Here is a 13,010-nt window from a genome sequence, read left to right on the forward strand (position 1 = left end):
TATTATTTTTAAGTTACAGATATCAAAAGATTCAAGTGATATGAAAGTTTACAGAACAGAACATGGAAGAGTAACTCTCACACCTGCTCCATCCTCTCAGGAGCAGACTTCTTCTGATTTCAGGGACTTAATAAAGTCCATAGAGTGGGGGAAATAGAGCAGCTAGCCGCTGAGTTGTAGGGGTTGTCTTTGGGACCATCAGAATTAGAGCGAAAGTACACTGACCGGGTTCTGTGTGGAAGAAATGTAGAAACAGAAATGTGGACAGCTGAGTGAAACCACAGCTGCCGTGCTCCCTTCTGAGATTTTATCCATCATGGCAGGAGGTGCTCAGAAAGTTTCAGTTAGTCCCCAAAGGAGGGAGGGAAAGGCTTAAGTGGAGTGAATGAGGGAGCTAGAAAAGAAGTAATGGGGGTGTGTGTGGAACAGTGGGAATTACTCAGATTGTCCATGTGCCTTCTGGATGGAAGGAAAGGTCTCTTGCTTGGCAGAATTACAGGAGAGGGATGGGATATATAGATACAGGTTTCATTCAGAAGTAAGGAGAGGTGAGATTTGTACTCAACAGATTCTAGGGGAAAGATTTATTTATCTCCTGAACTTGAGTTTTGTGATAATTGATATAGTGAAAAACTTGATATTTAATGTTAGGTTTCAGTGGCCTTAGCCATTCGGTAAGTATTTCTGACATGCCTCTTAAATGCTGGGTCTGGGAACACAAGGAGGAAAAATACCAGAAAACCCCTACACTAACAGGAGGGGGTTGGCTTATTACCAAGAGTGTTAAAAGTCTTTCAGTAGGAGGGCACCCGGGTGGCTCAGTCATTAAATGTCTGCCTTTGGAGCAGGTCATGATCCCAGGGTCCTGGGTTCGAGACCCATTTCTGGCTCCCCACTCAGTGGGAAGCCTACTTCTCCCTTTCCCACTCCCTCTGCTGGTGTTCCCTCTCTCGCTGTGTCTGTCAAATCTTAAAAAAAGAAAAAAAAAAGTGTTTCAGTAGGTTAGAGAAAAAATAGTGTGTGGGGTGGAGAGAATATAAGTGTGCTCTTAAAGTTCCAGTTCAGGGGTGTCTAGGTGGCTTAGTCAGTTAAACTTCTGCCTTCTGTTCAGGGCATGATCCCAGGGTCCTGGGATGGAGCCCCACATCCTGCTTCCTGGTCAGTGGGGAGTCTCCCTCTACCTCTGTGCTCTAGCACTTTTTTCCCTGTCTCTCTCAAGTAAATAAATACAATCTTTAAAAAAGTTCCAGTACAGTCCCAATATAATCAAGTGTGTGTTTTAGATAAATTTACTCAAGTTGTCACATGGGAATGCATGAAGAGAGATGGAAGTGGACTTGAAAAATAGTTTGGGATTGGGAGAGAAGATGGGGCTTAAACCAAGACGGATCAGAGAGGAGAGATTAAGACGAAAAAGGTTTGGTTCTTAGGCTCCATAGACTTGAATGATTTCAAAGGGGGCAGGTGTAGGAAGAGAAGGGAGTTAGGGATGACAGCGGGATTTGATAATTAGGCAGCTGGGACGCTGTTAGTGCCATTATCCGAAGAAGCAGTTTCAGTGGGGGAGAGATTTCACTTATGGACATCCTAACTTTGGAGGACATCAAAGAGGAGGAAGTACTGGTCGGTTCGGTAGATACTCACTGTGCCCCTAGTGTGTGCCAGGCACTGTTCTAGATGCTTGGGGGTATGTTAGTGAACAACATAAAGAGGTCAGTCATTGAGCTTACGCTCTAGCAACCAGAAACCGACACCGAATATCCCGAGTCCATTTTGGATTGTATTAGCACGTGATAAATACTAGGGGAAAAAACTAGAACGGGATTGGGAATGAGCAGCGGAGGTGGGTGGGAAGATGCAGCTCGGGGGTTGGCGGGTGGAGAATCCCCGCCCTGCCAGGAGTCCGCGTCTCCCTGTTGGCTCGCGCGCGTTCTCAAATCAAAAAACAAACGAAACTAAAAACCAAAAAGCAAGGATGGAGATATAAATTTCCGTATCATACACTCTTTACACAGGGGTAGAAACGCTTCAGATCCATTTGGGGGATAAAGTGGGGTTCAACACATTGAAAAGAGGTCCTAGAGCTTCAATTCGAGGGGCGAGGTAACTTCGCCCGGAGAGAAGGGAAAAGCCTTGAGGGTTGTGAAGCAGGGAAAGGAGGGGTGTTCCTGCTGCACCAGGTGCCCGCCGTCCTCTGCGGCTGTAAGAGCCGCGCGGAGGACTTTGGCTCCCGTTGTCGGTGGTGAACGCCGACAACTCGGTGGCGGGGCCCTCCCGGCTTTTAAAGGGTCCGCAGCCTCGCGCAGACAGTACAGGAGGGGCGCGTCTCTGAAGAGCTAATCTGGCCGCAGGACAAACACCGCTACACACGTGAAGGGATTACTGACAAAATCCTCGCGAACTCGCGCCAAAAGCCCACGCACCTCGGGGCCAGGACCCACCACAGAAACGTTAGAACGTCGGGTCTGGGTTCGGGCTCCAACTGCTACATAGGGAAGTGGAGGAAAAGGCCCGCCCCCGGAGAAGCACCAATCCCGCTCTACCGTCCTTTTCTCTTCTCCAATGGGCGTCCAGGGTATGGTCGTCACGCCAGCCTCATCCTGCCGCCGATTGGCCAGCGTCTTCCTCGTGCGAGCGGTCCTAGCTAGTCAGAGCCCGTCAGCCCACCCCGTGAGCCCACGAGAAGTGGCGCGAGAGCCAGAGACCCGTTGAGGTGGGCGGGGGAGTGGGCGTGGCGCCCGCCTGGGCCCGCCTCTGCTCCGCCCTAGTCGTCGCGCCTCCTGGGTTTAATCCGCTGAGTTCCTGCGGGTGTCCTCCAGGGGTGTACGGGAATTGAGCACCTAGCCCCGGCAGCCGGCAGCCTACTACCAGCATGGAGTTCGTGAAGTGCTTGGGGCGCCCCGAGGAGTTCTACAACCTCCTGCGGTTCCAGATGGGGGGCCGGCGGAAGGTGATACCCAAGATGGACCAGGTGGGAAGAGCATCCTTGCATCCTGGCTGGGACGGGGCGGCTGCGCGCGTTCCCCGGGCGTAGAGCCTGGCGGGTAGGCCCCACAATGGAGGGCGAGGGGCGCGGCGAGCGGGTGCCGGAAGCCTCTGGCGCCCTCCTACCCTAGGGGTAGCAGACACCCACCCCTTCTGGCGGCCCCACCCGCCCGGCCTGGTTCCGCTTCCCTTACCCCAAATCCGGCCCAGCTGGCCGACGTCCCTTCGGCGGGCCGCCTCTTCCCTTCCTCGCCCTCCCTCAGGTGATGGTCTTGATGTTTAAAATGTTTCTGTTCTTTCCAGACATGGGTTGTCAGGTATTTTTTCGTCTGCCCTTCTGTCTTTGAGCATTGATGTTTATCAGTTTCTTAATAGGTGGTTGCAAAATCGAGATCGTATGGGTAGATTAAGTGGGAGAGGACGTGTGAGAGCATATCATGAAGGGTATGAACTATGCAAATATTGCCCCAATACCTTTTCGGGAATGAAACCTTCCTTGCTCATCCTTCAGTTTTCCAAAAGCTTGCCTCACTGTCCTGCAGTCTGATCAATCCAGTTTCTCAGTGCGTCTTCGTTTTTTTTTAATAACACATATTTACTCTTCCAAGTTCTTAGTTATTATTGTAGTAGTTATTATTATATTATTTTATTAGTTACCTGTATTCTGTCGATTAGCAACATTGTTGGTTGCTTGAAGGCCAGACTTGGTTTTATTTACTTACATTTCATCTGCCTCATTCTTGTGCCCTTTGCTAAATGAATGCTTACAGAGGTATCTGTTACAACAAGAAAATGATTCTGAAGTGATTCTTGAATGAATAGACACATTTAGCCAAATTCGTGGGTTATATCAAAACTTTTAAATTATTTTCTCTGATGGCAACATCACAAAGACTATTCTTTGTTTACATATATTCTTAATTGGTGTTGTTTATTAAACCACTTTAATTTCCCATCAGAAAAAAATTCTTCTCTTTCCCTCATAACTTGGAATCCTTCTCATCTTCAAGGTCTAGCTTCAGTGAGTGCCACCTCTATTCATTCAGTGGAGATTTTCGGACACCTGTTCCGTGCTAGATGTTATGCTGGTTGGACTGTGGCAGGATGGCATGTATAGACAAATAAGACCTACAAAGAGCTCACCATCTTGTGAAGTCAATAAAACATTATGATTGTTAATAGAAAATTCAGGTAGGCACCATAACAAGATACCTGTGAAACACCCTCCACCATTTTCTCCAGTACTGCTTTGTAACAGTCCCATAGTCTTGTATTGTGGTTATTTGTGTTTTGGTTTTATGATCCCTAAATCCCTTATGGATTTAAGATTCTATATTTGATTCTGGATTTTTAAGCTATTTGGATGTAGGAATCCTGTTCAATGTCCCTTTAGTGAATTAATGAATAAAAGGTGGATGTGCTACCCTCATAGCTTTTTAAACAAGTAAAACTTAAATAACTGTGGCAGAATATAGTAAATGCCATAAAGAAATTTCAAGTAGGGAAAGCTCACTGCTGGCTGGAATAGGGGATTCATCTTTTGGGGGATGCCTAAAGGAATTACAACTAAATATTGTTCCTGTGCCTTGCTCAATAGATATTTAATCAGAGATTTTTACTAAGAGTTTTTGGAGCTTTCTTGAGATTGTTTGCAAGTTTTTATGTTCCTGCACATTTGTGTGTTTTGAGGAGAGAACAGTGTCTACTGTCATCATATTCTTCCAGGGACCTCTAACCTAAAATAGTCACTGCTTTGTAATCCAGTTTGTACAGTCTCCTGATCACCTCCTGCGACAGGTAGTTCACTGCCTCTGGAGACTTGCCCACTCCATCCGCAGACAGTTTTGGATCTTAGGAAGTGTTACCTTACAGTAAGCTGACCTTTTTTCACTCTGTTCTCCCTCTGGAACCAGAGTCCAATCCTTGTTGTGTAATACAGCACTTGCCATATTTTAAGAGAACTCTCACGTTATCACTGAGAATACTGATATTCAAGCCAAAAGTTCTATGTTCTTCCTTTAGTTATCATTATCTATTACTCTTTCCAGATCATTTACCAACCTGGCGTCTCCTTTTAAAGTCTATTGTTCGAAGTTGAATGGTACTCTTTCAGTGTGACCTGGTCATTTCAGAACTTAAAATTTCTTTCTTACGGATGCTGTGTAAAACTGCTTTCACTTTGAAAAGTATATTTTAATTATAAAATATTTCAAGCAAATAGAAAAATAATGAAAATACTCTAACCAATTTGTGTCTGTTTCCAAGATGTATAATGTTTGCTATATTTGCTTCATCTTTTGTTTTTTCTTAAGAAATAAAATGGCCATGTACAAATAAAGTCCTCCCCCCCCCCCCCCCACTACATCAGTGTTCCTTGTCTTTTTGAGGTAGCCTTGTCATGCTATGGACTTAGAATTGTAGTCAGTCAGATCCCTAATTGCACTTGTTCAGGATGATTTCTTCCATTCTGACACCCTGCGGAGAGACTCTTAAAACCTAGATCTTTTACCTTTTAGATAAAGGGCATCACAATAATGGCTAACATTTATTGAGCTCTTATCTATGTGCCAAGCACTATTTTACATACCTCCTTGCTTCTATTATTTAAACTTCCCAGTAACCTTATAAGGAAGGTACTATAATTTTTAGCATTTTGTAGATTAGAACAGAGGCATAAGGTGGCTAATTAACTGCCTGAGGTCCAGTTATCCTGGGACAGAGCCTGTCTTTGAGCCTGGCTGTCTCACTCCGGAGCTCACTGTCTTTCTTACCTCCATCACGCTGCTTGTCATTCAGGTGATGGACCAGACCACACTAAATGAGTACTGTTCAACTTTGACCAATAGACGTTAAAAGGAGAGATGCCAGGTTGGTAAATGATTAAGCAGAGGAGACCCATTGAGTAGAGGATTGTCCAGAATCAGCTAAAAATTGACAACACTTCCATGTGAGGGACACAGAGTAGAAAATGGCCACTCTGAATATATTCACAGTCCTGTGGAGAATCGGTGTCCAAAGGTCAGATAACCTAAGCAGTAATCTTTATTTATTTATTTATTTGGCAGAGAGCGAGAGAGAGCGCGCGCATGCGTGTGCCTGCACAATTAGGTAGAAGGTGGGGGGTGGGGGGGGAAGCGGAGTAGGCTCCCTGCTGAGCAGAGAGCCTGATTCGGGTCTCAGTCCCAGGACCCTGAGACCATGACCAGAGCGGAAGGCAGAGGCTTAACCCACTGAGCCACACAGGCACTCCAGTGCCAAGTAATCTTAAGTACACTTGGATTTCAGAAAATTTTAGTGAAATGAGAAATGTCTCTAAGTGAAACGATTTTAGAAAACACAGGAAAAGGGCTTTGTAAGTTATTAGATTTAATTTAGTTGGGGAGCCTCCTCCATTGAAAAAACTAGTGTGGGCCAAGTTATAGAGGACTGGGCATGCCCTGAGCAAGTCATAGAGGACTGAGCATGACTGCGCATGTATGAAGTGAAGAGAAAAGCAACCTGAAATTGAAGAATACAAGCTTAGAAGTATGAAGTTCTTTGAGGGCATGTGGGAGACCAAGAGCTGAGGTGTCTAATCAGTGAAGCAGGTAAGGGTTAAGAGCAGAACAGTGACTTGATGAAAGCAAAATTTTTGGAACACAAATTTGACAAGTGAGTGGGATTAGGAAGAAATTATATTGTGAGACTAATAAATTTAATAATGATAATAACAGTTTCCTAATAATAATAGCATTTATTGAGTTTTTATGTTTGCCGGGCCCTATGCTAAGGTCTTCAAGTCTTTTATCTTCAGTGTTACCAGTTAACTTTCATTGAATAACAAACCATACCAAAACTGAGTGACTTAATTCTGGAGATTGGGTTTAATAACATTGTGAAAGTCTTTAACACTGTTGAACTGCCCACTTAAAAGTGATTAAGGTGGCAAATTTTATGTTCTGCATATTTTTACATAATTAAAAAAACAATTCAGTGACTTAAAATTCCAACAACTTGAGTTCACAGTTTTCTGGGAGAGCTGGGGAGTTCTATGGTCTGGACCCGTTTGGTTGATTTCTTCTGGGCTTGCTCAGCAGGCTGGCTGGGTTGTGGCTGGACAGTTGGATATTTGGCAGACTGTAGGTTGGAGTGGCAAGGAGAGACCGGTGTTTCTGTGTTTCATCATCCACAGGCTAGCCCTGGTGTCTTCAAGCCTTTGCATGAGTCACCTTTGCTGCTGTCTTAATGGACAAAAAAAGGCACAAGGGAACCCACACGTAGGGAGGCAGAGAGAGAGAGAAGAGAGACCCCATCCCTTGATGGGAAGAGCCACAAACTTTTGTGGCACACTTAGTCAATCTTGACAACAACCCTAAATTGACAAGCACTATTATTACTCTTCTTTTACAGATTAGCAAACAGTGGCATAAAATAATTAGATAACTTGTTCAGGTAGTGGTTCTAGGATGTCCACCCAGGCTAGTCTGACAACCTCCATGCTCCCTGTTTGGAGGCTGTCTGCAGTGAAGAGCTCAGGTTTGACTGGCCCCAGATCACTGATCAGATCCCAGCACCATCACACGTGCTCCTGGCACATCGCAGATACCCTTTAATTCCTAGTTCCTTTCTTCCCTTCCCAACCTGGTGTATGGTAGCTTCCTTCCTTCTTTCCTTTCTTGAACAAATACATGACCACCAAATGCATGGCAGATACTGTCCTAGGTGCCGGAGATAAAAGAGTTAATAAGATGGGCAAGACCTTACTTTTATGAACCTTTCTTATATTCTAAAGAAAGACAAAAAAAAAAAAAAAAAAAAAGGCAAGTACAGTTGACCCTGGAACAGCATGACTTTGAACTGTGTGGATTTACTTATACATGGATTTTTTCCCACTAAGTACAGTACGGCACTGTAAATGTATTTTCTCTTTTCTTAAGCTTTATTGTAAGAATACATCATTATATAACATACAAAAAAACTGTGTGTTAATCAACTGTTTATGTTATCCGTAAGGCTTTTGGTCGTAGTAGGCTATAAGTAGTAAAGTTTTGGGGGAGTCAAAAGTTACATGCAGATTTTTGGCTGTGCAGGGGTCCATGTCCCTTATTCCCACACTGTTCAAGAGTTTACTGTATATAGTGTTTCGGGTGGAGGTAAATACTACAAGGAAAAATAACAGCAGGGCAAAGATCTGAGTGTCTAAAGTCAGGATACACAGTTTGTAGGGTTGTCATTTGGGTCCAGAGACTTGACTTCTCTGACTCATTCTCCTCGCTATAAAATAAGACTGTTGGAGAAAAGGGTAGCATTGGTTACCCCTAGAAACTGAAGACTTTGCACACTATAATCTCTTGATTTTTTTTAAGTGAGACTCTTCTAGTTTTGAGATGTGATGAACAGTACAGTACAATATTATTTGTTTTGTTGCTCGCAGTTTTTCTGAGTCTAAAAACCCTAAGAGCCATTAAAAAAGAAAATGGTTGAATAGAGGGAACATAGGTTCACACATTTTCTTTTGCTTAACATGATTTTAGTTTCTCTCTCTCCCAATATTTTACTTACTTGAGAGAGTGAGCAGGGGGAATGGGGGGAAACAGGGAGAAGCAGACTCCCCCTTGAGAAAGGACCTTGATGCCAGGCTCCATGCAGGGCTCTATCCCAGTACCCTGGGATCATGACCTGAGCTGAAGGCAGAGACTTAAAACCAGTTGAGCCACTCAGGTGCCCCCTTAGTTTCCCTCTTTTGTAACAAAGAGACTGGGGGGAAATGTGCACTTAGCAGATATTGATGGCTGACTATTTCTTTCACAGAAGGATTTGGCTGTAGGAATTCAGGGTTCAGTAAACTTGATTTCTACTGAGTTTTTAGGAGCCTGTCCATAAATAGGGGCATGCTGGTGTGATCACCCAGACAGTACCTCATGGAAAAAGCAGGTGTTTTGTAATTGTGCATTTCTGGCCTCTATTAAGTCTAAATCCTGACTCTTAGCTAAATAATTTTTGGTAACTTAACCTCCAGGTAACAGTTTCTTCATCTCAAACAGAGATACTGATCGCAGTCCCTGAACCACGATTTTCCAACTCAGAAATGGTCTGAAGATGAGAAATGTTTTCATAAATCTGGCTCAAAGTCATTTGGCGGCAAAACTACCCCTAATTGAAGTGAATCTGGCTTAGTATAAATATGAGTGTTTTGCTGAAGAAATATTAACAATTAATTATGGGATATTACTCTATAGCAATTGGGGCTGTATATGCATCTTATTGCCTATTTTCTGAAGCACTAAAAATTCTGAATTCGGCTGTACATCTGGCCATGAAGTTTGAATGAAAGTGGATATAGGTCTGTAATATATTCCTTAAAGGATTTTGTAAGGATAAAAAGTAATATTTGTATTGTGCTTGGCATGCGGTAGCTGCCCAGTAAATGGTAGTTATTAATTTTATATAAATTTGGTTAAATTGTGGGGTTTCTCCCCATTCTGAGGAATCTGCATTCAAGTCTGAAGGAGAGCTGTGGAAATGGTCGATAGCTGTTCACCTGTGGACTTTTCCTGGGAGTCCCAGTCCTGGGAGTTCGGTCTCACACTTCTAGCCACTGCACACTCTTCCTCCAAATGCCTTTCATCCCTGTTTTTCTCTCACTTGAGAGTTCTTGGGAGCATACTTGATGTCAGACAGCAGTAGAAAACATCAGGAGGCTCTAGAGACAGGCAGCTGTTAGCTCTAGTCTTTTTTCCACCCTCTCCTCCCTGCCAGCCCATGGGAATCAAGCAGTGGAAATTTTCATAGGGAGTCTAGTTCTCCAATGCTTAATAGTTATAGCTTCCTATATCTTCTTGGTAATTTGAGGAAATTATTGTTATGGAGTGAGGAACTGAGGCAAATAGGTGACAGAAAGAAGAATGGTGAGGGAAGGAGACTGGGAAGGGGTTTATTGACCTTGCTCACTTTAAGAGTGGGAGAGGTGTGTTGACAAGGAAGGGTAGTATTCTTTAAGGTTGTTGCTCTTCAAAAACCTGTCCAGCTTTTATAGGAGCTCATGGTTAGATGTCAGCTCCTAAACCGTAAGTTGTAGTTGAGGATTAAAACATTTGGCAGTGCAGTGAAAGGAATCATTGTGGCCTGGTAACAACAGTTTCTGTGAAGAGCTGCCATAGAGCTCAGTAGTAGCTGTTAATTCTGTTTCTTTGACTTGACTGCAAAGCCTGAAGCCTGGCCTCTCAATACTTGAGAGGGAAGGAGTTGGTGAATGGTTTTTAAACACCCTCAGTGGGGGTGGGGCGCCTGGGTGGCTCCGTCAGTCGGTTGGTTAAAGCCTGCCTTGGGCTCAGGTCATGATCCTAGGCCCACACGGAGGCTCCCGGCTCAGTGGGAGTCTGTTTCTCCCTCTCCCTCAGCCATTCCCCCTACTTGTGCACCCTCTCTCTGTCAAATAAATAAAGAGAATCTTTTAAAAATAAATACATAAATACTCTGAACATATTCATTTATTCATCAAACCTTCACTGAGTATATTTGTATGCCAGACACTGCATGAAATGATTTTATTAGTATGGTGCCCAGTAAACACTAATTTTTATTAATCATGTTTTATTGAACATGGCAAGAAAATGAAATTCTCATGATTATGTAATTTTTTTAAGCTTTATTCTTGTTAATATGATACGCATTCATGATAGGAAATTGAGGAAATAATACACATAAAAAAGAACATGGGCCCACTAGGGTTCAGGATTCACTGTTAACATTCCAAAGTGACTGCAGTATTTCCCACCAGTGGATATGCCATTAGGTATATTTTTAACCACTCCCCTGTTAGGTATTTCAAATGTTTTCTTTTTCTTAAAAAGATGGGGGGGGGCAGGGGTTGGTGGGATACATGAGAACTCTGTACTTTGCACTCAGTTTTCCTCTGAACCTAAAACAGCTCTAAAATTAAAGTCTGTATAAAATACACAGCAGTTCTTTCAGCTATGCTTGCTTTGAAGCTATGGCTTTTTTTTTTTCCTGGAAAAAATGATTCTTGTTGGGGGCGCCTGGGTGGCTCAGTGGGTTAAAGCCTCTGCCTTTGGCTCAGGTCATGGTCTCGGGGTCCTGGGATCCAGCCCCACATTGGGCTCTCTGCTCAGCAAGGAGCCTGCTTCTTTATCTCTGCCTGCCTCTCTGCCTACTTGTGATCTGTCAAATAAATAAATAAATAAATCTTAAAAAAACAAAAAACGATTCTTGTTTTCCTTAGGGAAGAGTAAAAGTTCAGGAAGCAGCTCATTACAGCTTACTAATTTGAAAGAGAAAGAGGATCAGAAATCTTAAAAGTAATATCTTTCCAGTATTTCCCACCAGTGGATATGCCATTAGGTATATTTTTCATTTATTCATGAAGAAGTGAGGAAAAAAAAAAAAAAAAAAGAAGCCGGAGGTGGACTGTAGTTAAAGCAGTAAAAACAGTTTCTTCAGAATAGTCATTGCAATGACTCAGTATAGAAAAGAGACCTCAGTATAGAACTGGGCTCAGTTCTGGGCACCTGGGTGGCTCAATGGGTTAAAGCCTCTGACTTCCAAGCTCAGGTCATGATCCTGGGGTCTTGGGATTGAGCCAGCATCTGGCTCTTTGTTCGGCAGGATCCCGTTTCCTCCTCTCTCTCTGCCTACTTGTGATCTCCGTCAAATAAATAAATAAATAAATAAATAAATAAATAAATCTTAAAAAAAGAAAGAAAGAAAGAAAAAACTGGGCTCAATTCTGAATACAACACGGAAAAGTGGGAATTTCTAGCCAAGGAGCAGAGTGGAGGGGTCGGTGGATGGAAAAGATGAAGATGGAACATGTTGGGTGAGGGACGTTCTCACCACACGACCTAACCTAGTGGGATTCTTGCCAGAGGCAGACCAGGGTGATAAGATGATGGGGACTGAGGAACCCTGCCAGTCGGTCGGGGTGATCAGTAGCAGGATTCTTGCTAAAATTGAGCCATGCAGGGGTAGACACAAGTAAGTACAAGAGTGACTCACCGACTCCAGTTTGGTGAAGGAAAGATTCTGGCACCAGGAGGAAGAGCCAGCTTCTCAGTCGACTGGGCTTTGGCAGCTGCCCATGGGGTCCGGGGACAAGGGGAAGACTTGGAGGAAGGCACAGGTGGTGAAGGGATGGCAAGCGGGGAGGAGGGGGGCAGGGGGGCGGGGTTGACCTCGGCCCCGGGGGGGGGGCGGGGCCAGCCAGCCACATGCCTGGTGGGGTGGAGGGAAAGCCTGCCCCGCCCCACAGGGTGCCTCCCAGCCCCGCTCGGGTCTATGGAGGAAAAACTCTGCTCGGGCCCCACGATTCCCATGGCCGTGGTAGCCTGCGGCACCAAGGCCATGTCCCTGTTCAAGCGGACCTTTGTGCTGAGTCCGGCCGCGGCACCCCGGGGCACAGGCGCGGGCGCCGGCTCCCCGCCGCGGGGCTGCGCCTTGTCTTCCGCCGCCTGGCCCTCCAAGGACTGGCCGCGGGGGGAGGGCGTCTGCGGCTGGCTGCGCACCCCACCGGCAGCCTGCCGCCGGCCGCAGTCCCACTCCTGCTCCTCTGCATCTCCCACTTCAGTGTGTCTTGTCTGTCCCCAGGACTCGCTGAGCAGCAGCTTGAAAACTTGCTACAAGTATCTCAATCAGACCAGTCGCAGTTTTGCAGCTGTCATTGAGGCGCTGGATGGGGAAATGCGGTGAGTGGCCAGACAGCTCCTTTTCACGTGGGGGAGGAGAGCTTTTCCTGGGGACCTTGAGCTAGTCCCGGACGTTGAGCCACTCAAGGCTACTTTCTGACAGCTCCTAGCGTTGTAGTGTCCGCTTGTGGCTCATCTAGAGCGTGCCCCACCAGAGTGAAGGAAACGTGGTCGGAACACCCATGTATTTACTCTAGAATGCCCTTCCAGGCACTTCGCCGTCTAATAGTGTCCCTGTGGGCCCAGCTCTTTCAGGGAAGCATGGGGGAAGGGGGGGTGGGGGATGGTGGTGTTTATTGACTCTTTTTTAGTCCTGGCAGCTGAACTCTGAGTTCTCTGAGTAGG

The 13,010-nt window shown here is 45.1% G+C and overlaps 1 protein-coding gene across 3 annotated transcripts in view; it reads left to right on the forward strand.

Moving 5' to 3' along the window:
- Positions 1–2,675: 2,675 nt before the first annotated feature.
- The window catches only part of FDFT1 (farnesyl-diphosphate farnesyltransferase 1), a 33,602-nt gene continuing 23,267 nt past the window's right edge, over positions 2,676–13,010 (forward strand). The window contains exons 1-2 of one of the 3 annotated variants that reach the window (XM_082726917.1): positions 2,676–2,971; positions 12,568–12,665. In XM_082726917.1, coding sequence (XP_082583043.1) covers positions 2,873–2,971; positions 12,568–12,665 — 197 coding nt within the window. In that variant the 5' untranslated portion in view covers positions 2,676–2,872. Of the gene's footprint in view, positions 2,972–12,234; positions 12,666–13,010 lie in introns of those variants that run through there. The other 2 variants (XM_082726918.1, XM_082726916.1) reach the window with 2 other exon arrangements.

This window comes from Mustela nivalis (genome assembly GCF_964662115.1).
Source record: "Mustela nivalis genome assembly, chromosome: 4".
Lineage (NCBI taxonomy): Eukaryota > Metazoa > Chordata > Mammalia > Carnivora > Mustelidae > Mustela > Mustela nivalis.